Consider the following 18,540-nt stretch of genomic DNA (forward strand, 5'->3'; position numbering starts at 1 on the left):
GAACCTAAATTCTTATTATTGCATTATCTATATTATCATTAGTTCAGAAATCTTTCATTGTGTCATGACTTTGACATGGCCCCTTTTTTTTGAATTGGTAAAATAATAGGTCTCTTATACTGTTAAACATTATTCTCACCATACTTGATTTATTTGTACAGTGCCAGATAACATTATACTCTACCAATGAATCTCTATTAAGATTTATCCATCCCATTCAACTCTTCTCGTTACAGGAAAAGAATTCATTTTTGTCCCCTACATTCCTTTAAGTCATTATTTTTGTATGAAACAAATTAACATCTCCAAATAAAGTTTATCTATATATCTTTTTTCCCAAGTCCCTGATTCACATTATTTCTTGTATCTGCAGGAGGTGTCATGTGGCCCAGGAGGTGAGTGGTCAGCCAAAGCTCCTAGTTGCAAGTATGTTGACTGCCGCACTCCACCTGATATCGATAATGGTCACTACCGCCTGATCAACGGCACCACCACACATGGCAGCCTTGTAGAGTACAGCTGTGACCCAGACCACTGGCTTGAGCCTCCAGATCACCGCAGACTCATCTGTATGAGAGATGCTAAGTGGTCTGCTGACGCACCCTCCTGCGAATGTAAGTGTCACTCAGATCGCTATCAATAAAATAAAATAATTCATACACTAATCTACTGTCAGTATAAAAAGTTAAAAGGATGAATGATTCAACAATATGACCAAGAGGCAAAAAACTTCAGCAGGCTTGTATGGTGAAAGACATAGCCATCTGGTGCCATTACTTGTGATGGCATATCAGAAAGAAGCTGCAGATAGCTTAAACACTTTCACCAGCAATGCTATCAAGTATATGAAGAAGAATTTCCTCTTAAGTAAATTCCTGCTTGAATATATCTATTAAGCAAATAGTGTTGAATATATAAAAATAGTTAAATAAGATATGAGCTTGTGTGTGCAGATAAAAACAAGCTACATAGCAATGTGATCAAAATAACATGTTATAATGGAAAAATCTCTGCCATACTTTTACTTTTATCCTTTTAAAATTAGAGGATATCATGTAATCTATCATGGCCTAACATTTTAAAGTTATTCCCTGTGACCTATTGTTATTTATTATTTATATAAGACTTATGATGGAAACTAGCAGAAGATTGCTGTCTGGTTGGGACTGCAATCTAGTTGATATTATTTAAAACTATTTGGATACTACATGGTTCATGTGTTGTTTCTGTTTGTTACTTTATGTCCCTGGTATATTAATGGTTGACATCTTAGAGAAAAGGGACTTATTATATGAATTTGTATTAACAACCTCCAATTCAGAGCTGCAGCTAGAGGGGGACGGGGGGGGGGGGGGGTTGGGTTGTTGCAGTACAACAACTGTTTACACATAGTTTAATCAGTTTTAGAGTTGCTTTACTATCAGACGAAAAAGTACAGATACCATGTTTGAACCTTAATCACAAAATAACTAGTAGAACTACAATTAAACTAATAAATTAAGATTTAGCTTGTTTATTTTTTCATTTAGATATATAAAACAAATTATTTACAAATAATTACTTGCAATATATGCCAGTAAGACTGAAAACAGTTTTTGGTGGTTTCTAACCAAACTGTAACTTTTAGAAGTCATAACTCGGAACTTGAGATTCGATTAAGACCAAATTTCCATACAAAATTGGTATAGTTATACAGTTTTAGTATGTAATTTTAAAATTATATGAAAACATTTCTTATAAATTACCATCCTAACTTTTACTCATTACAGGGCGGTTCAAAAATGTCGGCATTGATTACGGTGTATATGGAGCTCTTAACCCTTTCGCGCGCTGTTGACAAATATAACCGCCAATTTTTACTTTGCTTAAAACGCTGTTGACAAATATATTCGCTTTTAAACATTAAGTTTACTATTGGGAGTAAGTAGTTCCCAGTTTTGCCGTTGGAGTGCAGCAGCTGCTGGAGCATAAATCCCTCAATAGAAAAACACAATAATAGTTGTCCCCGCCTCACGATTGTTCTCCAAGCTGCAAAATCGCGGCGCACTACCCATGCCACTGCCTGTTTTGCCAGACACTAGCGCTACTGACGAAATAACTCGCTGGTTTAGTTCGTTCGCGGACTGCGAGTGGAACTGTTGTGCGTACGTTGTCAAATTGGTTTTTGACATATTGAGAAGATATGTGTTGTGTGTACACGCAACGTTTTACGCAAGAAGACCATTTACATGTGTGAGACATGCACCGCCCGGCCGAACCTGCACCCGGATACGTGTTTCAAGACGTACCACACGTTGACGTTACCTTGAACACCGTGATGGCTAATTTTAGATCTTTTTATACCTATTAATAATTTATTTTAACTATACTATACATATAATACACTATAATATAATATTATACACGATAGTAAAATTTCGTTCAACATTTCGTTACATTTTGTGTATTTATATTGTTTTATAAAGTTAAATAAATGTATTAAAAAAATTATAATTTTTTTGTCCCCAACAGTCTTTTTATATGGTAATAAACTCAAAAACAACATTAGCGTTGACTTTATGGAAAAAAAAAAAAGATTTTGAGGTATATGTAGCGTTTGGGTATGGTGCGTCCCAAATTGCCGTAGGCGCGGGAAGGGTTAAGTTATTTAGGTTTGTAATTTTGTAATACACTATTTAAATGTTTAATTTTGAACACAGATTTCAATGATCTGTTAATTTACCGTGGTCAGAGCCTACTCAATATGAAGGCACAAATTACCAGAATACTGAAGCAACATCACCCGGGGAAGTAAAAATAAGCCAACAAAAATACCTTTTAAAGTCCAAATTCAAATGTTACACTCCTGTCTTCCAATCCGGATTGGAATTATAAAATATCAGTATGTTGATGTTTCGACAAATTTTAAATATTTTATGCACATTTATAGTTAAAGAATGATATTTTTAAAATTTGGATTTAATTCTGTATGTTACTTAAATGTTTAACCTTAGTTATAAACAAGTCTGGATTAATTTAAATTTGACATAACATTAGTATGTATTTTGTTTTGATATTTGGACAAGAGGCTGAGAAAACCTCTGATGGTAATTAGTCCTAAAAGGATCTTTACACTTGCTTCCATCGTGACAAGCTATTCAGGATGGGTAAGAGGAGGTCAGCTCTGTACCAGCCTTTCCAGTCAATGTGAGCAGGGGTAGCGCGCCCTGCACGCCCTTTGTCTAGGCTAGTAACTGCCTCAAACACAAATTCCAATAGTCATCCCCTGCAGTAGGCTAGGCCTATTGATCTACCCTGCACCCCAAAATCTCGACATCTGCGGTTAGTGATGCGCTGCTCCTGGACATCCATAGGGTTGTGCATATGTGACCATCAGTTTAGCTATATGTACTAATGTGGGTTCATTCGGAAGGTATAAACCAGACAGAAATAAATCCTCCTGGAGACATGTTGATATTTTGTACATTTCTTATTGTAACAAAACAATGTATATGCTTAGTGTTAATGAAGCCTAACACTCAAGGGACCGGACACTTTTTCTGTCTGTCTATCCGACAGAATATAATATTTTTATATTACCAATACTGAGTTCGTCTGTCCCCCCATGCGATTTGGCTGAACATTAGTGAATCCGAATAATATTATAAATGCAAAAGTGCCTTCGTTTGTTTGTTTTCTTTTCATGCGTAAACTACTCAACCGATTGTACTGAAAATTTACATGGACATTTTTTGTACTTCCTGGGATGAATATAGGTCTATATTATTTCAAAAATCTATCCGGGCTATGCCCCACTGGCCTTTAAAGTAGCGAAAAATCTCATCTTGGTCTCTAAAGTTCTATAATATTAATTGAATGGGCCTGTCAAATGTAATCAACTGTTTTGTGTTAACATCGTTTATTAGTTTCAATTTTTTACATTTATAGTGAGTAAATTTTCTGATAACTAATCTTAGTTTTTAACACTGTTTTAGATTTCAGTGATTAGGTAGGTACTAGTATGGTGGCCAAAAACGGAAGCCAAGACGGTGGTAGCACGTCTGGCGGGTATCCAAAGGATGGCCTGCCTCGCTATCACAGGGGCTTTTCCTAGTGCGCCAGGCGCGGCTCTGGACTGTTGTCTTAATCTCGCCCCCCTGGACATTGTCATTCGAGCTATGGCCAGGAAGAGTGCCTACTGTCTTCAGCAGACGGGACTCTGGTCGGGCTGCAGCGATGGGCACTGCAGAATTGGCACTCTGATACAGGAGGATGTTTTGCACATGATCTCTGATCAGATGCCACAAAAGTTTTCCTTTGACAAACCCTTTAGGATTATTTTACCCTCGAGGGATGATTGGTCAGAGGGGAAGAAACCTCTTCCTCCAGCGGAGCTCGAATGGTACACAGACGGCTCCAAAACAAAAAGCGGCACAGGCGCTGGAATTCTGGGAGTGAGACCATGTAGGGAGCTGGTGGTTCCTATGAGTCCGTATCCGACAGTCTTTCAAGCGGAGGTCGCAGCCATTATGGAATGTGCTCGTGAGAATCTTCGTCTGCGATATAGGGGCAAGACGATTAACATTTTCACGGACAGTCAGGCAGCGCTGATGGCGCTGGATTCTTGCGCAATCAAATCAAAACTGGTTTGGGATTGCTATCAGACCGTTTCCTCCCTTGCCAGAATCAACAATGTAACCGTTTGTTGGGTTCCTGGTCATGAGGGGATTCCTGGGAACGAAAGAGCTGATGCCCTGGCCAACCAGGGCTCAGCAACAATTATGACGGGCCCTCAACCGTTCTGCGGTGTTCCAAGGTGTGAATCCTCTAGGGTTGTCTCGAAATGGATTTGCGCGGAGCATGGGAGAAGGTGGAGGTTGCATCCGGGTTTGAGAGTGAGTAGAATGGTATTACAGTCACCTTCCTCCAAGGTGGCTTCGGACCTTCTCTCATTAAACAGATCAATGTCTTCTAAGGTCATTGGTCTCATTACGGGTCATGGTCACCTGAAGAAGCATCTACACAGAGTTGGCATCCTTCAGGAGGATCCGCTCTGTGGAAGGTGTAATGAGCAGGAGGAGACTGCTGAGCACCTGCTCTTTGATTGCCCTGCAATAGCAAGAGAGCGGTATGCCATCTTTGGTAGCTTGAACAGGGGTGGTGAGTTTTCCCAGGAGGACTAGATAGGTTGTTTTCGGCGGTTTGTTGAACTGCTGAAGTTGTAGACTGGTAGGCCTCATGGTGTTTCCGGGGGTGCGCAAAAGGCCCTTGAGGCTTAAGTGCATGGCAGTAGGCCGCCCCAAAAAAAAAAAAAAAAAAAAAAAAATCTAGGTCAGAATTTGACTCCGAATACTCCCTTGGAAGCAGTCAATAAGAACTATGCTAGATGAAATTTCGCTTTTTGAATTTTTGTCGTAATTGAAATTTTTGTTCTTTTGAATTAATGTACCAATTTCAGCCCTAAATGTTCCAAATAAAACTTTTACTATAAATTTAAAGCCTGATATAAAACCCATCTTAGTTCTATTTTTACAGAAGTAGGCTTCTCTGATCTGTGTTATATATTTTCTTGATCAGGAAACCAAAAAATCAACTATGGAACGAAACATACTAAGAACAAAATAAATCAAAATTGCCATAATTATAATTATAGGCATATTTTCTTGATCGTGGCAACAAGGCAAACTCAAAATTTGTGTCAGAAATATAATACAATCAAACAAGCAGTGGTCATAATTGTGCAACACCTACTAAATTGCATACAAAGCAGCGGGTAACTGCTAGCAATGCAGATATAAAAGACAATGTAGTAACGTTTACTATACATTTAAATACTATTGTAAAACCTATCTAAGTTGTCTTTTGACAAAAGTAGGTTTCTCAAGAGTGAGCTATGTATGGATACATTTCTTTTTGATCCGGACAGAGCAGTGGTGTAGCGAAGAGGGGGGGAGGTCTGGGGAGTCGGAACCCCCCCTCCCCGAAACATTAAAACATATTACAAAATAAATTAAGCATGGAGCAGGGGAAAGAAAGGAGAGTTATCATTACTCTTGTCTAGAAACATGAAATTGATTCATTTAATTGATTAAAGTGACCGTTGTTAAAAATAGAATTGTCCTTTTGTTTCAATCATAAAGTATCAAACAGTACGTTTGGGCTCGGCCTTTCAGGTAGTGTAGTGTAATCATGGTATTTGTATAGGGCGCAGTCATGTGACGTTACAAAGTAACCTGAACCGGTCACAAAGTAACCTGAACCGTAACACGGCGTGTTTTGTGAGTTTCTGGTACAAGATTCTCAATTTTTTTTAGCATATCACCACTTGGAGTATTATTTCTCATCATAATGACCACTTCATTTATAGTTCCCAAACAATTCCTTATGTAAGGGATGTCTAAGGAGTCACTCAAAACCAAAGCACAGTGCACGTAGCTTTGGGGTGTGATTCCCAAAATCTTGAACGTTGAAGTTGAACAACCACCGTACCCTGACTTTATCCATGTTGAGACCTACACTTGCACAAATGGTTAAAATAGTTTCATAAATATTTACCCACGTAAGTAAAATAAAGTAGCCACGTAAACATTTACTTATTACATAAGTCTTCAGGATCGGTTTGTTTTTATTCAAAATGTATCGAATGCAAAGTGAAAACTGCTGTTTTCCAGACACATCAAGCGTTTCATCTCCTAAAATGGAAAAAACAATCTGCACTGTTTACAGCTTGAACAATTTTTTTCTGTATAAGTTTTCCATAAATGTCAATAATTTCATTCTGGACTAATATAGGTTGCATTATTCATGCACTATTAAAGATGTAGTTTTTAAACTTTCATCGGTGACTGATCTGTACCCGAGCAACGCTCGAAAATTGCCCTCCTTTTCTTAAGGGTTTTCTGCCTTCAGTGGCCTAATGTTCCCGAAGGGGTATTTCATTTCCTCCACAGAATATAATTGTGTCAATTATACGCTTGAGTGAAGCTTTGTTTTGTTCTTTTTCTTCCTTCTCCTGTGAATCGAACATCACATTGATGCCTTCTACTCGGCCAGAATCGAACTTCGTAAATTTTCTGTAGCTATACAAGAAAGTTTGTGGTACTAGAGTTGCTGTGAGAGGTGAATTTGCTTATTACATCTTTCCACTTTTTATATGGCGTAGTTACTAAAGCTACATATTTTTGGTATTTATCTTTTACCAGTGAACACATTGGCAAATAATACACACAATCCCCCTTGTTTTGGACTCCCCCTGAACAAAATTTCTGGCTACGCTACTGGTAGAGAGGCTAAATCAGCTTTGTGACAAAAATATTAAGACCGGAGTAAATTTAAATAACCATAAACATACACTTTTTAACATTTACTTTCTTGGTCATGGGAAGAAGGCAAACTCAACATTGGTGTCGGAAATATAATTCACTCAAAACATAAGTGCTCATAAAGGTGCAAAACCTGCAAAATTATGTTCAAAGCCGTAGATAACTGCCAGTATTTTTTATATTGGTCTTATAGCTAACTATGATGGCAACGAGAAAATAGCAGAATTAAATTGTAAAATAACTGTATAGAATCATATGAGATTTTAACAAATTAAAGTTTTTCATAGAGTAAAAATATATAATAGAATAGAGTCAATACTAGACCACTATACTACTACTAAACCATACTACTAGTGCTACTACACTACACTACACTACCATTCATACTAGACGCTACATTAGTACACACTACACTACTACACTATTATTACATAGAACCATGCTGACTTGATCTCCCCTGGGCCAAACACAATGATGTGATGCCGTTGAATTATTATAGATAAATTAACACTGAATTATTTTTTTACTAAACTTAACAAGCCAGTTCTCATATTAAATCGTGTTTTCTTTCTCTTATTTTAAATTATAAATGTTATGTTCAAAATTCTAGCACATTCTATTTATTAAATGCTATTAAAGATATCAAGTTCTTCATGTTAAGTTATTGTGGCGAATGATCAACTGAAGCCTGCGCACAGGCTAAATGCCCATGCAGGCTTTATTCCTTATTAACTATTTAAGTAATATCTTAACTAGATAACTAGTAAACTATTGTTTTCAAAACAATTCTGTTTAGTGCTTTACTATTATCATTTTTAAGTGTATTTCATGTACAGTTGATGGAATAAACATTCATTCATTCATTCAAAATGACAAAAATCTGTGACAATATTTCACTTCAACTCACACACACTTGTTTTTTATTAGTTTTAAATACTCACACACGTTTTTTACATTTAGAATACAAATGATAAGAAAGATTATTTCATAGTGATCCAAACAATATTGTTATATGTTATTTTATGTTATATGTTTAGTGATCACCTGCCCTGAGCCAGATGTACCAGAGGACGGGTATGTGGTGGGGTATGACTTCAATGTTCACTCCACGATAGAGTATCACTGTGAGGCTGGACATCTGTTGAGTGGCAGGACGACTCTGGAATGTACATCGCAAGGAGAGTGGAGCGATGAACCTCCCACTTGCCAGTGTGAGTTACCAGTTTATCAGTAATAAGGAACTACAGAACTGGCAAAGACCTTCATTAAGGAAACATCTGTACTGACAACTACCTTAATTTTATCTCCATACTAAAAATGTTAAAATTCAAAAACTGTTATGACTATATTTTTAATCATAAAATTGTCGAAGATGCCTTATTTTAAAGATATAAAAAATACACATTCGAAAAGGTTTTATTTTTTATATTGTTATTGGTTACCCAGTAAAAAACTCAAACTTTTTTACTTCATTATTTAAATATTCAAAATAATATAAATTTTACAGTAAAAATAAAAACATTTGAGTGTTAATCATGTCTTTAAAAGGAGAAATCTCTTATAAGTCTGCAACCAAAAGTAAGAAAGCAAAAGTGCTTGAAGTTTAGCATTGTACTTATGAGGTAAAATTTAGTCATTTTACTAGCAGTGGCACGGCTATGTGTAAAAGGTTCCTTTAGTTGTTTATTGGACTTACTCATTGTTCTTAGACTTTGGTTCAAAGTTGCTTAGCACTCTTATACATATATTTTTTCTAATTGTCTTTGGCCTTCATTAGTTATTTTAGATGAATTCCAACATGTGGCCTAAGAACATTTATGAGTTATATCATAACAGAAGGTTGATTGGCCCAAGGTGCTAGTTCTCAAAAGCAATAAGTAGTTACCTAGTGTAAGTTACAATGGCCACCCCTAGCACCTAGGTTTTATATTAGTCTGGTGCACTTGTAATGAGGTGTCATTTTAAATTTAAATTGTTTGTCTCGGATGAAAGTTGACAGGGTTTATGAATTCTCTATGTTTTTACTTGCCTTGATTTTAGTGTTATTGGAATTATGATCATAATAACTATTTTAATAGAAATATAAAGCAAAACCATAAAGTTTATGTCCTAAATAAAATATACTTCAGTTGCTTTTCTGTTATTACATCTAGTGCTACTAACAGTTAAAATAACCTGCATTATACTGTTTTGTGACTTGTGACTGTTACCGTAGAATCTGAAATTACTTTTATATTTAATAAATAGTTAATCAAAATTCACACAATGTTATTTTATAAAATAGTTGCTGCTAAATGATTGCTGAAAGTGCATTCACTCAGAGAATGAAAGTTTAATGTTTCCTGTTTTCTTTTCTGCCAATGAACTAGTTACTAACACAAAAACGTTTAACTGAAAAATAAAATTGTTTTGACATAATATTATTTATATACATGTAATTTGACTTTTGAAATGTGTACAGTTGTTGATTGCGGAAAGGTGTCACCATTACCATATGGAAATGTAAACTACATTAACAGCACAACGTATCTGGATAGTGAGTTAACATACAGCTGTGTGCGCAACTACCGCCTAGTTGGCCCCACTCACCGTCGCTGCCTTACTTCTCGACTGTGGAGTGACTCCTCACCCAGATGTGAAGGTAGGTCAATTTATTTTGAAGTCAATTTTGATTGATACAAATATACAATAAATGTTTAGAATTACTAGTGTATGTAAATTATCGTTTTGTAAAAGTATTAAAAATCTGTAATTTGATGGAATCAGAATTCTTTTAGTAGTTTTTAAAGGCAGAAATGCAATTTGTTACTGGCAGTCCTTACTGTTAAATACTAGTAATACAATACAACAATCAATGGAAATATTTTTAAATTTTTTAGTTATTTTAGAATAATCCATATATTAAAAAGCAAACTCCCAAATACATTTATTCTAATTGTGTGTGCTTGTGTATTATGTATTTTATCATAAAATTAACAATAATTTTGTGCGACATTGATCAGTACTGTTACTCAATGCTAAGGTAGTAATACTGTGACAATTATTCTACATACACTGTCTTTTAAACTATGAATAAACTGTCACTGTCAAGAGCTTACAAAATATCCTGGAGTTTCCTGAGACTATAAATATGATTTGCATTTCTTTAATACTCTCTTCTTACAGAGATTAGGTGTCCTGAGCCAAAGCTAGCTGACCACGCCATCCTGTCAGTGACCAACAATGACCGAATGTATGGCAGGACTCTCATCCGAACTGCAGACTCAGCTGTGTCTGTGGCCACCTACAAGATCGGGGCGCTAGTCAAGTACCGTTGTGAGCGAGGGTATAAGATTGTCGGAGATCCATTGAGTACTTGTGAGGAGAATGGACACTGGAGTGGCACCATACCAGAGTGTGTCTGTAAGTATTGAACACTCTTAACTCCTGAACAATAATTTACCATCAAATACACACTAGTATCTGAAGAAAATGGTGGGCCAGAGCAATTTAAAGTTTGATGGCCCGTATTAAGCTTAGGGATAGTCCAAATATCACTGCCTCAGTAACCTGGGTGGACTATGTTTTCCTCAGAACCATACGTCATGATTATGTTCAGTTTGTTTTCATTCAAATAAACTACCTCCAAACAAGAATATATATACTACGACAGGAAGACTATATTTTTTTTATTTGCCGCTTGTCACGTTTCAAAGACTACTGCTCATTTACACAAAGGTACCATAGATCGCACAGTGTTTGCATTAAACAACATGTTACTGTAAATGGCACAGTGGTGTCAGCTTTATCTGATCCTGGCTGGATAATAATACAAAAATAGTTGGTAACACTGATGAGGGGCACTGTAAGTCTGAAGCAGTCTGTAGAAGAGATGTCAATCTGTGTGTTATTGGTATTCAAATAATGGGTTGGGTTCCAGTACTGAAGGGTTTGCACACCACAACAGTGGATATGGATCGAGATGACTAGTTCTTGAGCCTAATGCTATCTTAGAATTACAATACTAATGCTAAAAACATCTTCTTTTACTATGCATGGACACTTGGTGTGAATTGAGATCATCTCAAAAACCAAAGGTCTTAATTAGTTCCATTCACATGTTAAGACACGCTAGGGATGCTAACATGTTCTTAGTTCTTAAGATTACATGGCTACTATTTCTCCTGTTCAAACTGCATCAAAAGAGTGCTAACCTATTATTAAATTATTGAACTATTTTGGCCTCAATGTGGAGAGCTATCTTCATTCAACAGATTAAAACCAAAGCTGCTGATAATATCATCCACTTATACAGCTGAATACTGGGCCATAGCTGTGTCCTGTGCGGTTCCTCACAGTGAGGCCGAAATATGTCAATAATTTAACCCTTTGGGTGCCAAGGGCCGATATTATCGGCTCACTATATTTAACCAAAGCGTGCCGAGAGCGATATTTTCGGCCCTTTACGTTTAACCGAAGTGTGCCGAGAGCCGATGTTTTCGGCCCATTACGTTTAACCGAAGTGTGCCGCAGGCCGATATTTTCGGCTTTGCGATTATATTATTTTTTTAAATCATATAGTAAAGCGAATCTTCATAACAGATACATCAAACGAAAGGGGAAGAGTTACTTAACAAATTGATATATAATTTGTTATAGTATAAGGTCCAGGACAGTATGTGTCAAGTGCACCCGGGGTTGCCACCTTGACTGTCTCCCCCGCCACGAGTGTAAATAGACTGAACGTTTATGTAACAATGTATATATTTTATATAGAGACATTTCTTTGCATAGTTTTTTATAGACTTAGTAACATTCTTCAATAGGCCTATGCTATAGACTATAGGCACTAAAAAATAGTGAGTGATTGAAGATTGGACTTTTTCTGCCAATAATAACTGAGGGTGAGTAAAGCAAATAATATAAAAAAATAGGCTATTTTTTCATGATTTTATTTTTTTATGAACATGCATTAGGTCCTAACCAATGTTTTTCAACCATCTCAATGCTAGTTTAATAAATATAGTTTTGTTTAGAAAAGTCCTTACAATAACATGCCCTTACATTACATTGTCAATATTTTAGCATTTTAGTCCAAATGTAAAGTTTTATTAAAAATCTTATAAAACTTTTATTTCTCAATATTTCTTTCTGAGATTTTCTATATTGGTTCATAATTATACATACTAATGTAAAATGTAACATATGTTTACATAAATAGTAAAATAATATAAGTTTTCTAACTAAAAAAAGTTTTTTATTTTTACTCTTTTTTAGTTTATTTTATTTTATATTTTTGGATATTATCATAAAACTTTGTTATTACATAACAGTATATTTCATACCCTACAAAACAAAACAAAAATTGTCCATTTATCAGTATTAGGATAGGAGTTATACAATTTTTAGTCTAACATAACAAAATAGCTGTTTTGTGCTTGGCACACTTGGCTGTTATAGGCCATTTACCACTGGCACTCAGGCAACACCCACAGCTCACATGCATGGCATTACTCAAAACGAATCTTGAAATTTGCTTGGCATCCAAAGTGTTAACTGTGTTAGCAATGTTTTGACACAATGTGAACTAGAAAGCTTGGATATTACTTATCACCCAGGTTCTTTGATGCAACTATATCAATTTTCCTAGATAGAACAAAATTATCACTAGAGTTAGAGTAACTGTGTAGGACCAGGTACCCCATTCCATATGTGGGGTTAAATTAATTAAATTAAGAAGTCTGTATTGTGGATATCAGTACCTTTTATTTTTCTCTCCTTTTACTATCCATTTACCATCTATGTTCTACTTATAAGGTTTACTGTATAAAATAAAAAGTTGAATGGTTTGAAAACCAGAATATATCTCTTATACAAAGTTCATTTTTTATGTTTTCTGTGATTAGAGTATTTTATGTGTTCAACTATTACATTACACAATTAGCAATTAGCTACAATTTACTTAGACAAACATTAAAAACTATTCTTTCAAAGATTTATATACATTTTTTAGGGATTTGTTAAGATACATTAAAACTATTTTACCATCAACATAATTACATTCAAGTTTTTAAATAGCCTACTTATCTAACATATAATAAGTTGAAGAAACCAATATGTATTATTAACGATATGTGTTTTACCCCAGTTGTGGACTGTGGGATGCCTACACCACCCCCTCATGGCCGTTTCTCCCTTGCATCCAATGTTACGTACTACGGTTCAGCAGTCTTGTATGAGTGTGAGGACAACTACCACCTTGATGGGTTCGCCCGGAGGATCTGTCTGGAGAACGGAACTTGGAGCTCAGAGACTCCAACCTGCAAGGGTAAAAATTTAGAATGAATATGTTGGACAAGATTTGTCATAAAAACACAAATATATTAATATACAGCTAATATATATATTAATATTAATTTAATTTAGCTAAAAATTTCAAAAACATAATTCAGTAATAAAAATTCTAACATTGGACCTTCCACAATGGAATGATTTGTTTATAATGTTACAGAGATACAGTGTAGTGAACCTGAGATTGAAGGCATAGTGTCAGTGCAAACATCCACCCATAGTATTGGAGGGGTGGCCCACTACAGTTGTCCCAGGGGTACCAACATGCAGGGTAACTCTACCCGCATATGTCTTAGAAAGGGAATCTGGAGCGGACGCATTCCTATCTGTAAATGTAAGTAGTTTCCATTCAATGTATATGTCAGATTGTGATCTGAATAGAATTCTGATGCTGGTAGTTCATTTATAGAAGTTTTCTGAAAACAGTCATAATATTATATAAATTTATAACATTTTTAGTGATTCAGAAAAATGAAAAAAATAAAGTTTATTTGTAAATACCTGAAAATTTATGCACATCCTTTAATATTGTTTCAGGAAAATCAAAGACTAAATAAGACTTAGATATATTTGTATAACCCAGTTACATTTATCTAAGTTAACTTTTAAATATTAATTGGTATAAAGAAAGGAACATATAAGTTTATATGAAAAAAAATTTTAATTATAGTACTGTGTAAGAAGAAATTTTAAGGAAATTATTATTTGTAAAATCAGTGGTTTTTTATGAGTTTGCACAAATGTCATTTTACTGTGTTGGTAAATAAAAACGTTAAAATATTATCTAATAAACAGAAATTTCTAAATATAAAACAGAATTCCAGATGATGAGCTTTTTAGTATAGATAAAATGCAGACCACATGCAATATAATCGTAATAGTAAAATTATGCAATATGCTTCAGGTGAACCAGGGTCTTTTGGGCTACTAGGTTTCGACTGACCAAAAACTAATTTCTCCAAGAAATCCGAAAAGAAAAATTTACTATATATATTTTTTTCTTTTTGGATTTCTAAGCATTCTGAAAATAACAATAAATATAAAAATGTTTTTTATTACATCTAATATCGTTAATAACCTAATTGAAAATACTAATAATTGCTGTAATTTAGTTATGGAAAACTGCAATAATTGAGGTACTAAACTATATATTTCTAATTTAAATCTGTAGAAATTATAATTTCATTCATTTCTGTGTGGCTCAGTAATAACTATAAACACTGACTGTTTGTGTAGATGTGGACTGCGGTGAGCCAGGCATGATAGAGAATGGTCGGGTGATTGTGGTGAACCAGTCGACACTCTATGGCAGCGCAGCCGAGTACCACTGTGTGCCACAGTACCAGAGGATTGGGCCGTACCTACGCAAGTGTATGGAGGATGGCGTGTGGTCAGGGGAGGAGCCTAGATGTGAAAGTGAGTAACTTACAGCTTGCTCTTTACTTTCATCTTTGTTGTATAGAATAAAACTATGTATCAAAATTAATTATAAAAATGTAATTCACTATATCTGACAAAATCAAAGATATATTGAACACAAAGTAGAAATTGTGCAAAGCAGTCTTATAACCTGAATGTAAAGTTTCAAGACAAAGGTTTTAATCCCATTGTAATATTAAGAAATTGGAGATATATCTAACACAAAAGAATACCTACGTTATATGTTTTTAAGACAAGTCAGCATAGAAATAAAAAAATGTATATATGATGAAAATTACTTTATATTCTACTATTAATATCAAATTTTATTACAATTTGTGTAAGTTTACTTGTATGAATACACTCCCATTGTATCTTTCTTCTAATAGGTAAACTGCATTACAATAATACTCCAAATGAACCAACAAAGTATATTTATAAATTGTTAATAAAGCAATAAACAATATAGAAAACTTAATTAAGAATTGTATTTTGTTTTAACCTAAAATTTAACATCAGATAATAGTAGTAAGGTTATATTCTCAATTTGTTTCAGTGGCCTCTAATGCTGCAAGTGAATCTCAGAACCTTGGATTAGCAATTGGAATCGGAGCTGGAATTGTTGTCTTCCTACTTGTTATTTTAGGACTCATTTACATCAGATTGTGAGTAGTTTTTTTCTGAATTAGTCTTTTTACTCTTTCTCTCAGTATTTGAAACATTTTACTCTGTACAAAAATCATTTATATTTTTCAATGGAAATATCATTTTTTTACTTAAAATCCAATAATATGAAGAGAAATAACTTTTTTTATAACCAATCTAATGATTTTCATTAATTTACATTATTTATAACCTATGAAATTTGTACAAAATTTACATATTTAAAACTTGTTAAACATTTAAAAAGGATTGAATTTTAGTTATTGGTAAACAGTAGTTGAAACTTTTCCATATAAACTATATGATATATATAGTCCCACGTTAATGAAATTCTGTATATAAATCTAATTATGCATATTTTCTTGGACATATAATTTTAATTAAATTTGTTTAATGTTCATGTTTTAAATCCAATATGTTATGACTCTTTTATTTATAAAATTATGGTTTTTTTATTAAAAATAGCAAAATTAAAAAATAACCTCTTCAGACTTTGATTGAATTTTCACTATTCAGAGATAGTTTAATTTGTTGACAAGTGTGCGAGAGAATAACCACACAAGTGTTGATACTGTTTTGTTTCACACTATAACTTCCTAGGGATTATTCAGCCATATGCTCATCCAGGTACATCTGTCATAATAGCATATCCCATCTGCACCCATCAAAGGGTTATATAATTAATAATAATAACATTTGTATAAAAACTCCCTTTTAAAAGATTAAATTATATTTTTTGAATATGCAATGAAAATCATGCCTCTCAAATATCAACTCAATTCAATTTTTTGGAACTGTAATAGAGAAATACAATTTTGGTATATAAACACAGAAAGTCTGTGCAATTATTTGTCACTATTGAGGTACATTGTTCATTTTATCACAATAATTCTGTGAAAGTAAAGCCAAGTTCAGTGGAATCCACAGTTTCATTATTTGATCCATGTTGTATAAAACCCCATCTGGTTTTATAAAATTTTCCCTTATTTTATCTTACAAAATGCTTGAAACAAAAACATTTTATTCATGTTCAAGGCGTAGGGAAACTCCAGTGAAGAACACAGAAAATGTGGAAGGAGCTGTCAGAAAGGAAGAGCAGAGCGCAGCTGTGATGTCATATGCAACACTGAGCAATGGCTCAGGACACCACAACATCTACGACAATATTCGTGAACCCGAAGAGATGTACGATTCACCGTACGAGCACACGAGTCACTATGAACCATCACCTGTGTCGAGGCGGAGCAACAAGGCGACTGTGACTATCAACGGTGTTGTAGCTGTGCATTGAGCGACAAGTATAGAACTTTAATAGATCAGCGTCATGCAGCCTCAGCCCGGAGAGTGGTCCTGCTGTGGTTTACTTGTTAGTGAGATTCGTCTTCGATAGCTTCTAGAATTACTATTTTGTATTATTGAGTTTTAACTCCTAGGAGAACTATCAGAATGTTTGATTATAGTTTATGTCAACTTGTAAGTTTAAAGAAATATTACTTGAAACATATTTAAAGTCCTATAAAATCCAAAGATAACACAAATATTTTAAATTCAAATCTGATCTCAAGTAAGATAATACATTAGCTGACCTCACTACTTATAATTATTAGTAAAAATAAGTAAACAATAAATCATTGTAGTAAAGAAAAAATTTAGCTCGTATTTGTTTTAATTTGTGAGTAGAATTGTTTTTTTTTTTTTTAATAGAAACCTTTTTCTTATTGAAATAAAAAAACATGAATGTGGATAATAGATTAAATATATCAAGACTTGATATTTTATACAGAGTTTTAAGTGCCTTGTGTGAACTGTCAAACAAAAGTTTTGTATTAAGCAAAACATGCTGTTATTTATTTTATATGATACCTGACTTACTCATTTATTGTTGTTATAATAATATTACTGTATAAAAAGTTTCAATTTCTTGTTAAATCTGAAATATGAAAAACTGAAGTAACATCATTTATATATTTTATATTAAACAAAATAGGGGAAAAATTACATGGAACTATATTATTTAAAAACTTAGTTATAGAATGTTGTGAATCATTTACTTTTAATTTTATTTGTATTTTTTTAAAACGTGCATGTGTTTCTCAGTACATATACTTTTTTTAGAACGTCTCAAATCAGCTGATGTTAAATAACACTAAATCAAAGTTAATACACACACTAAACAGTTCAGTAATAAAAACAATACTTCTCATTTAAAATTTTATAAATAAATACTTAAATTATATATTAATACAGAAGAATAGTCTCTGCTCATATATTGTGGTTTGCTGTCTGATAATGTATTGTAGACCATGCAGCACATAAGCACCTTCAGACGATTTTCGAACGCAATAAATTTATCAACATCCTTATAAGGAACATTGACAAATCGGTTCAGATAAAATAAAATGAATATCAGAATTTTAAAATCTCTGGATGTGATATACATCACCCAATAAGACACTGTTAGTGTAACCTGGATAGGACTATTAATATGATATTTGAAGATTTGGTATTTTTTTAGAGTAGTAGATATTTACAAATTAGGACCTTTTAATCAATCCAGAATTTGATAGCCAAATATATTGTGGAATTTACTAAATTTGTTACTTGTCATAGGCAAGCTTCTGTTGATCTATCAGTTTTGAACACATTTCTATAGAAAATCATAACACCAAAAATTAAATGACCTGCACAGAGTTTTGTTGTTTTTTTTGTGTTACAAATACTGTAAGTCATTAAGGCAACATCATGCCTATCACCCTTCTCCCTTTACCTCTCTGCCCTTGCTCCAATCTCCTTTGCTCACCACAGCCTATTGTACCCTAGTATACTA

The 18,540-nt window shown here is 33.9% G+C and overlaps 1 protein-coding gene across 1 annotated transcript; it reads left to right on the plus strand.

Moving 5' to 3' along the window:
• Window positions 1-373: 373 nt before the first annotated feature.
• On the plus strand, window positions 374-17,004 carry LOC124375162 (CUB and sushi domain-containing protein 1; the record flags this gene model as incomplete). The annotated part of the gene is given in 9 exon segments (XM_046833270.1): window positions 374-614; window positions 8,339-8,512; window positions 9,763-9,942; window positions 10,467-10,703; window positions 13,429-13,608; window positions 13,792-13,965; window positions 14,868-15,047; window positions 15,607-15,715; window positions 16,749-17,004. Coding segments are annotated over 9 exon segments (1,731 nt in total), but the record flags the coding sequence as incomplete, so codon positions are not given.
• Between the last annotated feature and the right edge of the window lie 1,536 nt (window positions 17,005-18,540).

This window comes from Homalodisca vitripennis, unplaced genomic scaffold (assembly GCF_021130785.1).
Source record: "Homalodisca vitripennis isolate AUS2020 unplaced genomic scaffold, UT_GWSS_2.1 ScUCBcl_14578;HRSCAF=25415, whole genome shotgun sequence".
NCBI classification, from domain to species: Eukaryota; Metazoa; Arthropoda; class Insecta; order Hemiptera; family Cicadellidae; genus Homalodisca; species Homalodisca vitripennis.